At 42.3% G+C, this 16,703-nt stretch overlaps 1 protein-coding gene across 1 annotated transcript in view; it reads left to right on the top strand.

The window, feature by feature from the left end:
- The window catches only part of LOC146809856 (cytosolic phospholipase A2 gamma-like), a 1,073,925-nt gene extending 1,062,933 nt beyond the window's left edge, over positions 1–10,992 (top strand). The window contains exon 15 of the mRNA XM_085616718.1: positions 9,603–10,992. Within this exon, the coding sequence (XP_085472844.1) occupies positions 9,603–9,757 (155 nt within the window). The 3' untranslated portion in view covers positions 9,758–10,992. The remainder of the gene's footprint in view (positions 1–9,602) is intronic.
- Positions 10,993–16,703: the final 5,711 nt, after the last annotated feature.

Below are 16,703 nucleotides of genomic sequence, written 5' to 3'. Positions count from 1 at the left end.
TGAAGGATCCGCCTCTCCCAATTTGGATAATCTTCATCAATGCTGCCCTGTGTCTTAAAGCCTAAAGATGTTAGGAATTCTACCCACACTTCTAAAATAAGCTTGGCCTAATTTCTCAAATGGGAGTCTATAGTGGACTTGGTGGGTTGGGGATTATTCTTTGCTACTCCCCTCTTGCCTAATCCAATGGAAATTAGATGGTAGTCAGATCATGGTACAGGGACTTGGAGGTGTATTGAAATGTTTGGGTTGTTGGTGATCACAGGATCAATAATGTGTCCTTTATTATGTGTGGCAGACGTTATTAATTGAGATAGTAATAAACTCTCTAGTTCCTGCTCCAACCTCTTGACATAAGGGATATTTTGATCAAAGTGAAAGTTGAGATGCCCTAAATTGTGATGTGGGCTTTCGTCATCAAAAGAATGGACACTGTCTATAAAGCCATCTAAAAACTCAGCACCGGGGCCTGGGGGTCTATAGATTAGCAACCCAGAGAACGTGTGGGTCGGTGAAAAAGTGATGGTGAATTGACCGCATTAGCATTCCGTAATGGGGAGGGAGTGAAAGATACACTTGTACTCCTCTTTAATCAGAAAAGGAAAATTATGGAATATAAAATCAGATTTCCAATAAAGAAATTACCCTATTCTGCTGATAGCTGCCTGGAAAGCCTTCTGTTGAGTCTGAAAAGATTCTGCTAAGATTTCTGAACAGGTACTGCTACATGGTCTACTCTGCAATAGCTTAATTCACCTAGACATAGTTCCCTAAAGACACTTTAATCAGGTAAAAGCAACATGGCACAATCTATTGTTCATGTGTTTCTCATCATCATTTACAATTGCATCTTCTCTAAGTGATCTTCAAACTTACAGTTATCTGAAACAAATTAGATACATCACACTCACTTGCACCCTGCAGGTTCACTATTATAATTCTACAGTTATCAAGGAAGAAAAACATTTCATATGGGAAAGACAGCAAAGGCATATCGTATGTATTATATTAAACATCAGCTTCTTTAAGCAATAAGAATACACATGTTTATGAAACAAGATGACAACTAGACGTGAGCTATTTTAAAATGCAGGTCTACATATTACAATGATCAATCTAAATATGAATAATACACAATTAATACATTTGTCTGTTTCATTTACATTGTTAATGTTGATATAATGTAAGAACATTTAGTGTGAAAAACATCTTATCAGGACCTTTGCATACAAAGTTAAAAACGTGCTTGGGAATTATGAAAGGGAGGATAGCTTACTATTTCGGAAGCCATGTGCGGAGAGATAGGTCCAGTATGTGAACATGCTTTAGTGTTACTCTAAATGTATAGTACATTTAGTGAACCTGTCAAAAGGAATTTCAGTTGCTACTTTCCATACGTTACACTGGGAGTCATTACATCAAAGAAAATACATGTGGTTGAAGTTTTTGGCCAGCTGGTCATAGATGTTGTTGTTCTCTAGCTTCAGAAACCAGGATCCAGTCTGGTCTTCTGTGGCATCTCTCGTACCCCCACAAGCGCCTTCGGAGGAGCTGCTGGTGTCCTCCTACAACGGTTTTTGCTTCAAAAAACCTCATCTCCAAGCTCCTCTGCCTACCAGTGCAGCAGCCTGTCCTGATCCATTGATAAAGAGCTGCACTGGCAGAGTTTGTGCTGCAAGATCAACTACATTAGAACTAATGCTCCCGAGAAAGGCTTCTCTATTAGCCTGTCCCGAAACTTTCTCTGGCTGCAGAGTCTCATTTGATTGGTCCATAGTATTTGTGGCTACCTCTGCACCTGTATATGAGCTAATGCTCAAGAGAAAGGCATCAGACCTTCCCCAAAATGTCTCTGGCTGCAGAGTCACAACTTTAAAAAGGTACGGCAGCTGAGAATGTTGTTAACCTAAAGAGAAAAAAGACTTTACTGATGGGAACACAAAAGCAAACTATTCAGACGGAAAGGCCTCACCCAATTTCTCGTGACATGCTTCATCATTAGCCAATCAGTCCACCATGTTAAGATGGTACCAACATGGTGGTCTCATCCTCTCAAAGAGGAAGAACAGAATAAATGCTACTGTTCATACAAGGGGTGCAGATATAACTCTAAAACTATCTCTGTGTAAACACAAGGTATGCCCTTTATTCAGTAGGTGCACTGGGTAGGATGGGAAACGGCCATTACATCGCAAGCGTAACAACGCAAGTGATTACAATGCGGTTGTTACAATGACCACGTCGATACATCGCAGTACCATTAGTACGCAAGTCATTACAACGACTTGCTGTAGGGTGCGCTCTAAGATAAGGAATATGTTATGTTTGGTTATTACTTTATGTCACTATGTGTGTGTATGGTACTTTAAATGTGGGGATTCTATTGTATGTTCTAATGTTGCCATAGGAACGTTATAGTGGTGTTCTGTGCTGGGCAGATGTATGCTGGCTCCTGAAGGGATACCAACGCTGTTCCTATGCTCCTAATAAACATCTATAATCTGGAGTAACAATCTCTCCCCTGTTTACTGGATATATTGATCACAACAAATGGCGACGATCTTTGGAGACAGCAAGTAGAAATTGATGGATGTCAGAGCAGAGAGGAAGTAGCGTTTCGGTGAAAAGAACCCACTTTTGGAATTGACCAAAGAAAAAAGAAGGAGAGGGAGAAGAAAAGATAAAGCAGCGAATTCAGGATTGTTTTGGACATTGAACGAAGAAAACGGTGAAACAGCGTGAAATTGACGAAATCGGTGACTGCGTCAAACGGTAAAGTCAACTGCTACCTGTTCGTAGATCAACATCTACACGCGACCACTCCGTGACGTCGGACATTGTTTTGTTTTCTTGGTGCTGTTCTTCTGCCATCCTCGTGGACGAAGTTGATCAACCTTCGAGAATCGAGCGGAGGGGACAGTGTCCATTGCTGAGCTGAGTGATCGACGGCAGTGAGTGACGAGTGATAACAGCGTCTCGACGTTTAGACGACAGTGACGCGTGCGTGATGATGTAGTTGGCGGCCATATTGGTGAAGTATGAAGTAGCCGTTGCTGTGGTAACCAACACAAGTTCAGGAGATCGCGGCTGTTTCGAGTGAAATTGACATTCGTATTCAACGCGCTGAAGTGAAATGGACTACGGTTTTGAGCGATAGTATTTCTACGGTGAAATACATGTTCTGCTTCAGACTTTGGGTTTGATGATTATAGTCTTAACAATTTAACGTATTTATTTAATGAAAAGGTTTAGGTGTTAAGGTAGTGTGCTGTTGTTATTTTTTTTTTCTTCATTGTATTTTAAAAAAAGAAAAGTGGAAAGCAGGGGAATATGGAGAGCATTAATGTTATAGCGCCACCTTTATTTCTTCAACAACCAGGTGATCCACCCGTAGAGTGGGAAGAATGGATCGAGATATTTGAGAATTATATTGAGGCCTTAGATGGCAAAGACTTCAGTGCCTCAAGGAAAAAAGCATTATTACTAAGTACTCTGGGAAAGGAGGGGCAACATGCTTTTAAATTTCTACCACCTGGTGTAGATGTGGAAGGTAGGGCTATAGCGAATGTATATTTGGAGGCAAAAGAGAGGCTAAGGAAACAATATGCCAAAGAAAGAAATATAGTGATGTGTAGGCATAAATTCTATACTCAACCACAGAGACAAGATGAAACCATTGATCAATTTGTAACACGCTTGCGTGAATTGTCCTTGGACTGTCAGTTTGGAAATATGAGGGAAGAGATGATTAGAGACCAGTTTATCGTACAATGCTGTAACAAAAAGATGCAGGAAAGGTTATGGGCTGCAAAGAATCCCACGCTCTCCAATGCTATTGATATTGCTAAGGTAGTGGAGCAATCGGAATCGTGTATGAAAGAATTAGAAAAGAAAAAAGAGGGTACCACAGCTGTAACATGCATAAGTAAAGACGATGTAGCAGCGCTGGGTACTAGCAAAAATAGTGAAAGCAATGAAAAGAAGGGAGCACCTGGGAGGAGGTATAGCAATAATGCCAGTATGAACGTGGATAATAATAAGATGCATGAGAAGATGAGTACTAGGTGTGGTAGTACATACCACACAAGTGACTATAAAAGGTGTTATGCTATTGATAAGGAGTGCAAAAAATGTGGTCGTAAAGGTCATTTTTACAAGATGTGCAAAACGTATAAACCTAAGGTATCGGTAGCACAAGGTGAAGTGGGGAACATAACAGCATTATGTGAGGTGGAGGGTCTCAATAAGATTCTGTGTGTGGAGGATGAAAATTTAACAGATCTGGTTGGAAGGAGGGTAAGACCCAAGGCTATGTTCGTTATACATGGGAAAGATGTGGAACTCATGGTTGATTCAGGTTCGTTTTGGACAATTATTCCTCGTATTTTGTTCGAACAACATTGGCCAAACAAAGAGTTACTTCCTAAAGATATCAACCCAGGAGGGTATCAAGGGGAGAAAATAGATATCATTGGTTATATGCTAGTAGATATCAATTTTCAAGATAGGACCATAAAGGGAAAGGTGTATGTGGCACATAGTGGACCACCGATATTGGGATGGGTACATCAATATGATCTACACATAGTTATCAACCCGAGAGCTGTAAACCAGGTGATGGTGGTTGATGAAATAACGACTGATACAATCATAGAGGGAATGAGTAATGTGTTTGCAGATGGTATAGGTGAACTTAAAGGGTATGTGCATAAGATCATGCTTAAACCTGATGCAATACCAATGCAACATAAGGTCAGGAAAGTTCCTATCATTGCTAGGGAAGAGGTTAAGCGAATGATTTGTGAAATGGTGGAACAAGGTATAATAGAGCAAATTGAGACATCAAGCTGGATTTCACCTGTTGTGATCACGGGCAAACCTGATGGCTCTTATAGATTCTGTGTGGACTTGCGCACACTCAATCAAAATATTGTAGTTGACAACTATCCATTACCAAACATAAATGAACTTATTCTAATGCTAAAAGGGGGAAAATATTTTTCAAAGCTTGATTTACGCAGTGCGTACCATCAGATCAAATTACATGCAGAGTCTAAACCGCTTACAGCATTTATTACTACTGAGGGTATATTTCAGTTTACAAGAATGCCTTTTGGTTTGGCGTCTGCGGCTGGGGTGTTCCAGCGCATGATGGGATCGGTTTTGAAAGATATAAAAAATGTTGTTTTTTTCCAAGATGATGTTTTGGTGTTTGGAGATACGAAGGAACGTCATAATCTGGTTTTAAAAGAGGTGTTATCAAAGATGGATAATGCTGGGTTGACACTCAAAAAGGAGAAATGCAAATTTGCAGTAGAAGAGGTAGAGTATCTGGGGTACACTTTGTCCAGTGAAGGGGTGAAACCAAAACGTGACTTATTGGAGGCGATAAGGAAAGCTCCATCACCCACAGACAAAGATAAACTTAGATCGTTTTTAGGTCTTATAGAGTACTATGCAAAATTTGTGCACAATTTTGCGGAAAAAACGGAAGGAATTAAAATACTTCTTAGGAAAGGTGTGAAATTTGTGTGGGACGTGGAGCAACAAGAAACCTTTGAGAAGATCAAGAGGGAAATTTGCGAGGCAGGAATTTTGACTCCATTCGACACTAGGTATAGGTCAATTCTTACGGTAGATGCTAGTGCAGTAGGTATAGGTGCTGTGTTGGCACAGGTTCATACGTCAGGTCCCAAAACTGTGGCATTTGCTTCAAGAACACTTACTGATTCTGAAAGGAATTATTCAATAATTGAGAGAGAGGCTCTGGCGGCAGCTTGGGGAGCAGAATATTTTCGCACATATTTGTGGGGTTTTCAATTTACTTTACAGACTGACCATAAACCCTTAGTGAAGATTTTGTCCCCTGGTGGAGCAGGGAAAGGGTCAGCAAGGTTGGCAAGATTGGCTGCACGTTTACAAGAGTATGTGTACAAGATTGAATACATTGCGGGTTGGAGGAACAGTCAGGCTGATGGATTGTCGAGACTTCCATTACCGTGGGATGAGATTGACAAGGTAAATGTGGAGGCGTTTCAGTGTGAAGGTGCGGTTGCGGTGGTGGATGAGTTGATGGAAATGTGTGGCAAAGCAATTGACAAGGATTGTTGGGTTGCTGGTATGTTAAAGGACGAAGTACTTCAGGTGGTTAAAGAATTAATTGTTAAAGGGGGCAGAAGGGAGAGTACCCTTCCGGTGGCTGTGAGACCTTTCTTGAAGGTTTTGGAGGATTTGTCTATACTTGATAATGATGGGAATGTGATTATGAAAGATGATAAATTTGTCCCTCCACAAGAGTTGAGGTTTTCTTTGTTCAAGTTGGCTCATGAGGGTCATATGGGCCAGACACTCACGAAGAAAAGATTAAGGGAGCACTTTTGGTGGCCTGCAATGGACCAACAAATTTCTGATTGGGTTGAGAGGTGTGGTGAGTGTATGGAGAGTGAGAAAAGGTTGAGGGTAGGTAGCCAAGCTGATTTTGGCAAAATTGGGGTTCCTGATATACCTTGGCACACTATCTGTCTAGATTTTATTGGTCCATTTTCTGAGTTGGGTCCAGAATTGAAGTTTGGTGTGGTTGTAATTGATGTAATGTCAAAATGGTTGTGTGTGGAATTTGTAAGGGAAATTACCACGGGTAGCACTATCAAGGTGCTGGCTAATATTTTCAGGGAGGAAGGGTTTCCGGTGAAGTTAATCACTGATAATGGCACACAACTAACCTCCATGGAAATGATTTCTTATTTGAAATCATGTGGAATTGTGCATTCAAGGACTTCCTTCTATAATCCACAGGGAAATGGTGTGGTGGAAAGAGCTAACCGCATGGTGAAGGGGATTATCCAAATGGCTATGGTAAATAGGAGGGATGTGAGGACTATGGTTAATGATTTGGTGTGGGCGTATCGTACAACAGCAAACAGTGTGTCTGGAAAGGTTCCGTTTGTTGTTATGAGAGGACGTACTGCTAGTACCAAGCTAATCCCGGCATGGATGAAAGAGTGTATGGGGTTGGCCAGTTTGGATTATGATGAATTAAAGGACAACAAGTCACTTCCACTTGGAACATCTATTAGACCCAATGACTGGGTTAAAGTTAAACCTGGACGCATAGGGACTGGATTTACGAAATTTCGTGGCCCGTTCAAAGTGAAGAATGTGTATAATAGGCATGTCACTTTATACAATGGAGAGAATTGGAACTTGAGAAGGGTTGCTTTGTATAAAAGAAATTCGGGTATGGACAGGGAGTTGGAGTGTAGACAAGATGGTGATCTTAATCCATACCTTCTTATTAGTGATGGTGAGATGTGTAATAGACAACCTTCTGTGGTCACTGGAGACCATGGTGATAGTATCAATAATAGGGCTGCCTTACAGAGATCCAGATGTCCACCAAGGTACTTACAAGATTATGTATGTGGGGATAAATAAGTAGGTGTCCAGGATGGTGCTTTGGGGAATAACTGGGATATGTGTTCACTTTTATTGTTTTCTTTGTTGTTATAAAAATGAATAGATTAAGGGGAAAGGATATGTTATGTTTGGTTATTACTTTATGTCACTATGTGTGTGTATGGTACTTTAAATGTGGGGATTCTATTGTATGTTCTAATGTTGCCATAGGAACGTTATAGTGGTGTTCTGTGCTGGGCAGATGTATGCTGGCTCCTGAAGGGATACCAACGCTGTTCCTATGCTCCTAATAAACATCTATAATCTGGAGTAACAATCTCTCTCCTGTTTACTGGATTTATTGATCACAACAGAATACTATCATTTACTATTCCAACACCTTCCCTACTGTTACACACAAAAAAGTTGGAATAATAAATTATACTATTCCAACATCCAGCGCCCCCTACAGGAAGTCATTTTAACGACTTGCGTAATAATGGTACTGTGATGTAACAACACCGTCGTTGTAACAACCGCATTGTGATCACATGCGTTGCAAATGCATGCGATGTGGAAGTATATATTCGGTAGGATTAACACATAAAAACGGATGTTAATATGAGTTAATGTCTTGAACATCCATCATAAGCATCATCTGCCAACAAGTCTCGGCCACAAAAAAGATCCCTCCGAAGGAGGACTAGGGCCTTCATTAGACCAACACAGGTACCCCTACAGTGCATTCTGCATCCGTGTACATGCATGCAGGTAAGAGTAAGTATTACTTCTACCCGTAAAGTAGTTTATTTCTAACCTTTTATTTTAGGGTTCAAACCAACTAGTCACCCTGCTAGGAACCACTCCTGTGGTCACACATTCATCAAGGCCCAGGTTCCATGATGCCACCTAAGCTTCCGTTGGTGGACTCCTCTTCACCATGCAGACTTTGGCGGTGAGGGACAGTTATAAGCAAATAATTACACCCCCTTGGGAAATGATTCCCATGGCAGAGGGATCATTACTTATTTTATTTTCAACAGAAAATCCTGTTTCGAGAATTTCTTTATGAACAAAAAAAGAATACTGTTTGATGCAGGCTTGGGTCTTGCTGATGCAGCCCTACACCAAACAGTGGACTGCCATGACAGCGAACAGGAACTGCTGTGACAGCGGTTCCTGGCAATGCTTTATAAATGACCACCTACTTGGCGGTCATTTATACATTTATTGAGCGGTCCATCCATCATGGGAATGGAGGTATTTACTCCATCTCAAAGGCAAAACGGAGGGCCACCCGCTAAGATATTAATGATGGCAGATAGGCTTGCCGTGAAGGTCCACTGAACTGAAGTTTTGGGTGGCAAAAAGCTCAGCCTTGGGTTTACCTAACTTTATTGCCCAGCAATGTTGCTCTTGGGCAGATTTACTTGAGTTGCTGGTCCCAGTATTTGTAGAATGTTCCGTTTGAAATCTGAAAATCCAAACTTTTTCCAAGTCCGAATTTTTCAGAGATTTCTCAATAAATCATTCTGGACTAAGGCTCTCAGGATCTCAGAGCGTCAGGTCTCACTCTAGAGAGGCAAAGCTCAGGGTCTAGCTTTTTGATTGAAATTGCTTCATACCTGGAAGATAAATTTAAGCAAAACTTTTGTACTATTTTCTTAATTAAATAAACATTTTTGCTTTTGCCTATAATTTACCATAGGGAGACTCCACAGTAAGTGTGCGGTGCTGGACTTACTATTGTTTCTTTTTGACAATAGTAACTTATACTCCTAAATTTTGCTCGACAGCCTTTTTCAGGGAGTGGAGACATGCACGTCTACACTTTTGAGTAAAATTTAATTTGGATTTTATGAATAACCAAAAGTAATAAAGTTACTCAAAAGTATAAGAGTAAACACATGTAAATTACTCACAACGGAAAGATACCTTTGTGAATAGCCGCGCCTGACTGTCAGCCTCAAACCTGGATTTCTCTAACATTACTTTTCAATAAAGTTTACTCATCACAGTCCTGTATATCTGTATATACATAGAAATGGGAATCGTGTTTCATTGCAAGGATTTGATTTCCACCTAGTCTTTTCACAAAACTGCAGTTATCAATGATTTTTTACACGTGTTGATAAAAATGCGATGTTTCGATAGTGAATTCAAAGTTATGTTAATACTAACAAGTTATATTTTTTTCCCGCTCACAGGCGCTGTTAAGGAGCTCACAGCCCGGTACATAGTTGCACGAAACCAGTATTCGAAGGAGGAAATCGATACCCTCATCGGATATGCACGTGCAAACATTAGGATTTGCGCCGACAAAATAAAAGAAAAGTTTCTGCAATTGGTCAAAAAACCTTAGAGTTATATAGGGGTCGAGAGATCCCAAAACTGGTCGCTAAACTGCATACTCGTTTTCAGCGATCAAAGATGTTCATTGCTGCAGTTGTACTTGCTTTGCTTTGTCCAGATTTCCACTCCCACAATAAACATCCCAGTTAGTCTGTATGAGCCTTACTGTTCCCATGTCGCACCATTCGTTTTATCTGGCTTTGGTCAATTAACTGCAGCATTAGGCTGTGATGTACAATCAATAGTTGTCAAAGATTGGCAATCCTTCATTGACCAGAATTATCAAAGGGGGAAGAAAGAGACAGAGTATAAGGGGCTCCCACTCACCTGCCCAATGGAATAACACCTGACATGAAGAGGAGTGGGAAAATACAGTGTCACAGGAAAGAGTGTCGCTGAAAAAATGCTGGGACCCTCAACAGCTCCTTTCAGGCAGTGGCGTGTCATCCCCACTGGCCTGCTAGCAATGGATAGCATCGTCATCAGGTTTACTCTCCACCAGGAGGGGATGACTCAAAATGTGGGATCTGTGACAAAAAATACTTTGGTGTTACATTTACCTCCTGCCTCTAAGGTGGATGAATTTATTAATATTGGGTGGGGGTAAGGTTAGAAAAGGGGGAGATGTGTGTAGGGTAGAGCCATGTATCACTCTCATCGACATAAACCTGTGGTCAGCATGTTTGAGCCTATGTGCGCCCATGAAGATCGATGGCTTTTTTGAGGACTGTGAAATTGTTTGGATTCCTGCTCTTAGCCAGGTGGGACACTTTACCCTGGCAGGGTACGTCACAAGTATATTCATTCTATGGAGGCTTGGAGAATGCGAAGTCCTCCCTTTTTAAAATCAAAGGCACGGCCGCATAGGCTGTGAGGTGGAGGCAGAGTGGTTGCGCTCTTTCAGCGCTGGTTCTCTGTGCGTATATGGTCCCTCCGAAACCTTTGGTCAGGATGGGAGGGATCAAACTCGCACCAGCGCAGCCTATGGGGCCCTAACTATGATTTAAAAGGGGCGGACATTGCATTCTCGAAATCTCAACAGAGTGAATATACCTGTGATGCATCCTGCCAGGGGAAAGGGGTTATCTTTCGTGCCTGGACATGCTTTCAATTCTGTAGCTGGGGTTTGCAGACACAATTATTGGTTGAGAGTGATGCGACTGTTATTGTAGCTGGGTGGTTTTGCTTGTTTTAATTTGTTTTAATTAACATTCTGCGGCCAGAAGTATGCAATAAAGTATATTTAAAGAAAATATATAATGCCTTCTCTTTCCGTCCATGTAACACATACTTTGGATACTGTAACTCCGTATCTGACATCAGCCAATCACACAGAGCGGACCGCTTCTCCCAGCTGCATCCCCCGGCCTCAGCAGCTGCTGAAGGGTTGCATGGACGTGCTTAGTATTGCCGGCCCCTCATTGCTTAGCTATGCAAGGAGTCTCTGTGCAATGCACCCAGCCCCTGAAGGGCTACCTCTATCCGTCTTTATGGGTGGTCTATGCAAGGTGAGTTCTCCGCCGTCTAAGCAGTCTCTAATACATCGGGACCATTGAGAAACTCATCTTTCACCGCCTGGAGCTGTACACTGACAACTCGTGCAAGGAAGCTTGTTTCCTTTCATTGGCACAACTTCTACAAGTCAGCAATTTTCCCTACTGTGTAAATCGTAAAGAGGCATGATCTCCATTCAACTTGAATGCTGTTTTATTTTAGAGTTTGCTCACAAATAGCTCCAGATCAGTTTAGGTCTGCAGGTATTAGTGAGCAAGTATTTCTAAAAAGTATTGTCTTGAAAGTAGCACCTCCCAGGGACGTAGCTTCAAGGGGGTGTTTGGGGTGGTAATAATTTCTTTGAGTCGTGTAACAGCTTCTTGCAAACACAATGGCTGTGTGGGGTTGGTCATCACCATCAGTTCATCACTGCTGGGACTGGGTGTTGGAGGTTCCCACGTGTATGTGTGACATGGAGGATGTAGGCAGGGACCGGGTGATTCAATGTACTCACCTATGTTGCTTGCCTGGTTGGCAATGCGCAGTATTCCTAGTGGAACTTAGGGCTCTGGGCACACCTCAGCAGCCTCCACCCTGTATGAAAAAACTGATGTGGACGCGGCAAGCTTTTAGCTTCAGTCAGATATTCTAAATGTGATTCTGACTCCCTAGAGCACTGCACAGGTTTCTGACAGGCTCTTTCGCAGCAGGTCGCCCATCTAGCCCTGACAGTGTGCCACAGGCCTGTAGGGTGGTGCCAAGCCAGTGATCATCTCAGCACAGTATACCTGATTGTAATTCCTTTTAGATAAAGGCACCTATTATGCTAGAAATAGTCATATAAATGGTTTCTTTCTACAAAAGTGTTTCATCAAAGCGATGTCACAACTTCTCAGGCTCGTGGGTTACTCATTGCTGCTGTATACGTTTTCATGTGCATTCTGGGACGTGCACCCCTGATTTTATAATGGAATAAACAAAACTGCAAGTCCTAAAGTGCAAAGACCTTTATGCCATAGTGTTTTTGAGGAGCAGTGAACATAACGTGAGTTACTGTTGCTGGATGACTTGGGTGATTAATGGAGGAGGACCAGACTTTAAAAGCCGCTCACCGGAACATTCCATAAATACAGAGGTGGGGTTACACTTTTGAAGTGGGCGACAGACACAAATTGACTTAATTTACATATCTCATCAACATAGAAAATACAGACAAAAAACTATTGATAGGAAATTGAACTTGGTTTCCTCTGCCCTCCGTTGGCCCACTCTGAAAAACACAACGTTATATTTACTGAAATCTGCCGAGTAGATGGCTAATAATCCAGGATGCCAGGTCACCCCAGGTTAATGCACTTGCTGGAGACCCTTTTGTGTTTATTCTAATCAGATATTAGAATCCTCATAACGTAGATTAGGGGGTTAATGTGCCTTCCCCAGAGCACTAACACTAGGCCACAAATGTGTACTCTAAGTAAAATAGCACAGCGTGTTAATGATTTTATTACAGAGGCATTGTTTTGCCAGTGGGTTTCAAAGGACAATCTTTGTAAAATAGCTCAGTGAGTCGTGCACTGACTACAAACTGCAGCATGAACCATGCAAGGCGTATATCATTATGTAGGTAGCTGGTGATGTCTTTTTAGAAGGTTCGTTTGCAGCTGTCTGAAGATAGTAGGATATCTTTAAAAATGTCATTCGTCCAGAAAAGTGTCAGTGTGGTTGCTACATGTATGTGCGCTTGGGAAAAAGTCAGAAGTACAGTCTCTGAATAATCAACGAGAATGAGACTATATAAGCTGTTACACAGACACAAGCTGCTGGATTCCTGCATTCACCATCATTTGATGGCAATTTCTGGGCCGCTTTTCCTTGTGCATTGGGTGTTGAAGATGGTAGACGACGGATTAGCAGTCTCAGTTGGAAAATGGACGTTGAGTCTTCTTTACAATGTCTGAGTTTGAGTGCGCTTTTGTCATGCGAGAGAGTTGTGATACTTTTTGGTGTGACACTTCCTCACAGCTCCTCTCTGGCACGATTAATCCCATATCTCACACAATCCATACATGCACATTGTTTTTAGCGCATAGCCTCCCTAGAGCATTATCCGCATTGCTCTGGACAATCAAAAGTAGGTTACCAGTTTCAGGTCATTTATTTAATCAATGTCTTGATGTAACCTAATGACGGATGAGGGGTCGGTGCATTTGATATCATGGAGACTGCACATTCTCTCCTTGTGCTTCTCTCAAACATGCCAACCATACATTCTGTAGATCTTCATAGGCAGAACAGCTGCACTGCACCACAAGTAAACTTTCAACATAATTCCTGGCACCATCATGCACACAAAACTGCTCCAAGCCATCCAGCAGGCTAAGCGTTTCCCACCTCAGAGACATAACCAGATCAAGCTAAACTTACATATTGCCTACAACAACAGTACACTTTACACTCAAAAGCATATTCAATGATATGTAGGACATGACTTCAATTCAGGTAGTTGTTTTGTTAACTTGCGTCGTGTGTTATGTCTCTAAATATATATTACAGCTGCCTAGAATGTCTTTTACCCAATACCTCAGGACTACCGACTATATCCCAGACAATTACCCCTATGTCTGCTGGCACAAACTGCCTTCTGTTTTTTTTAGATGGGTACACCATGTTGCTTGTTGGGAAATCCCAGACTTCCCCCCTAATATTATTGACTAAGATACACCCCTGACAACGCCCTCAAAGACACTTCTTATGAAGATATCATCTTTCATCTTTCAATAAAGATCTCTCTGGAGATGCTTTCTCACCGCTACCCTCCATTTCCAATACCTCCATCACTCAACAGATAATACCAGAAGCTCTCAAGACAGGGTAGATCATCACACTCCTGAAGAACCTTACCCTAGACCCTGATGACCTCACTAACTACTGTCCCATCAATCAACTATCTATCATCAGCATGATCATTAAAAAGCATTCTAAGTTAAACTCCAAAATGGGGGGCGTGACTTAGGAGCCGAGGATGGCGGATGCGTGAGCCCTGAGCTCCGCTCTAGTCTCGCCTATTCTCGGTATAAAACAGTGATGCCAACCGGGCCCGGGGGCGCACGGGGGGCCCACCCCTGTGAGACTGCGGAGCTCCTGTCTCCCCCCTGGGAAGTCCATGTGGAGTTGCCAATAAGCTGCTACGGTCGAGGAGCAGGCAGGCCGGGGTGGCCCCAAGATGGAGGCTGGTGCTGGAGCATAGCTCCATGAGAGGATCGGGGAGGGAGCCCGGACTCGGAAGACGTTTCCCCGAAAGGAAATGGATAAAGTTTACCATTATTTCAACTAAAAATATCCAGCTGGCTGTTGATAATGATCCTGAGGTTTCTTGCTTGTGTGCTGGGAGTTGGGGTTGGGTATATAAATGCCACCAGGAGGAACAACATGACGAGGCATCCTTTCTAAAGGTTACCACTTCGGTCTTGTCTGTGTTACCTTTGAGGCACTTGGACTTCATCCAGGTGGCAACTTCAATCATGCATGAGCTGAAGTTGTTCCAGCGGTTGTGTAGTTTGTCTAAGAGGGACAGTATGAGTTGTGTGTCATCAACATAGTTGAGAATGTCGATGTTGTGTGCGCAGATGATGTCAGCCAGCAGAATTATGTAGATGTTGAAGGTATTTGAGCTGAGTGAGGAAACACAAATTAGTTTTCCACCGGCTTCTGTGGAGAAGGGTCTGTAGATTTAGGAGAATAGTGAACTGCAGACTTCAACAGAATGAAGGTGCACCAATGGGCAGTACTTGAAGAAGGAAACAGATAGAGGATGCTGATACAGGGAGACCTACAAGTTGTGATTATTGGCAGACTCAAACCAGGTGCTATTTCAAAGGGCTGCCATGGGACCCCAGTAAATCAAGGTATGTTTGATAGCAGGACTGTAGCAAGGGAATCACTAGAGGGAGGCTAGGAGTGGGGGAGGCAACAGGTGTGGCTTCAGAGGGTAGCAGCAGACTCTAGTGTAGTGAAGGGGAATCCCCAGACAAGAATGGAAGAAGGGGGCCCAGAAGGGATTCTGAGCCCAGTTGGGCACCCATGTACACAGATATGAATATTGTACGTTTTTAATGCCACAAGCATTTAATTGAATACTTTTGTCAAACATTGAAACCATTGATCAGAGTCCAAACCACCCATCAGCCTCAATCAATATTTCACAGTTCATCCGTTCTACAATTTAAATGAATTTCTCCTCATATCAGGAATTGGAATGGGAGAATAACCTGGATGGAAAGTATTTACAGTGTGCATAAGACACATATGTTCAGCGAAGCCTACAAGAATTAACTGTGTGTATGTGATGTCTCACCTACCCCCACACTCCTGCAGCAGAGTGTTTCACAGCATTCACACAAATGTGTTTCTGTTCGCTGTAGTGAACACGTGCTGGTCGTTAGATGATGTTACTCTTACTCCTGATTGGTCCCTATGTTTCAGCCCTTCTGGTGAACTCAGCCATACACAGGCTTTCATCAGGATCTAATCTACCTGCTAAAACAGTGCAGGAGAATAAATGCTGAAGGTGTAGGCAGGTGCAGTGACAGCGGCATACAGAAATAAGCTTCCTATATATATTGCGTGAGGTATGAGTAAGCTATGTTGTTCCTGCAAGTATCTTGAAGACTAATGAGGTTTAGATAAGGGATACAAATGTTTAACCCAATGACAAGAATGTGAGGTGGGATCATTAGGTACTATCACAATAGAGGTAAATTGAGTAGCTATTGTAGGGTCTCCAAGTAAGTCTTAATGAAAACCTATGATGTGAAATGTAATTGTGCCACACTAGACAGAGTATAACACTCATCAGAGCCTGAAGGTTCTGTAGCATATAATGTGAGCCAGAAGCAGCCTGCCTGGAGAAAGCCCCACCTTTACCTACAGAGAAGACAGTGATGTACTATGCCCTGTCACCTGCCATTCCCTGCCAACTGTCCCTCTCCTGTAAATTATTTTGTTTTATGTAATCTGAAAAATCTACATCAGTTGTAACAACTTACACATTTATAGACGAGATGTCTCCTGAATCTAGTTGTGTTCCTAAATCTAGTTATGTACCAGTATCAGATGCACAAAGGATAGTGGTGACAGCAGAAACACCAGGGGTTGTAATGGTAACTATACTACTAGTGGATCTTATTGATGGATTTGGAAGGCCAAGATTAAACCTCCCTCGGGGGAACCCTGATCAACAGGTGCACCCAGGCTCACATTTGTTCCTCCTCCCACAGATTCTAATCTGGGCTGCAGATTCCGTGCAGGCTGATGTACAGCATTGTCTGGAAGTGGTCCAGAATTTAGCAAATTATCCAAAAATCCATCATCTGTTTCTTTGTCGCTCTCCTCCTCTTTCTTTTCCTCTCTGCCTTCCTCTCGTGATTTCTTGTGATTTTTTTCCTTCTGTTCATTCCATTGCT

This window comes from Triturus cristatus, chromosome 7, assembly GCF_964204655.1.
Source record: "Triturus cristatus chromosome 7, aTriCri1.1, whole genome shotgun sequence".
In the NCBI taxonomy this organism is placed as follows: domain Eukaryota; kingdom Metazoa; phylum Chordata; class Amphibia; order Caudata; family Salamandridae; genus Triturus; species Triturus cristatus.
This window is presented reverse-complemented; position numbering and strand designations above follow the sequence as displayed.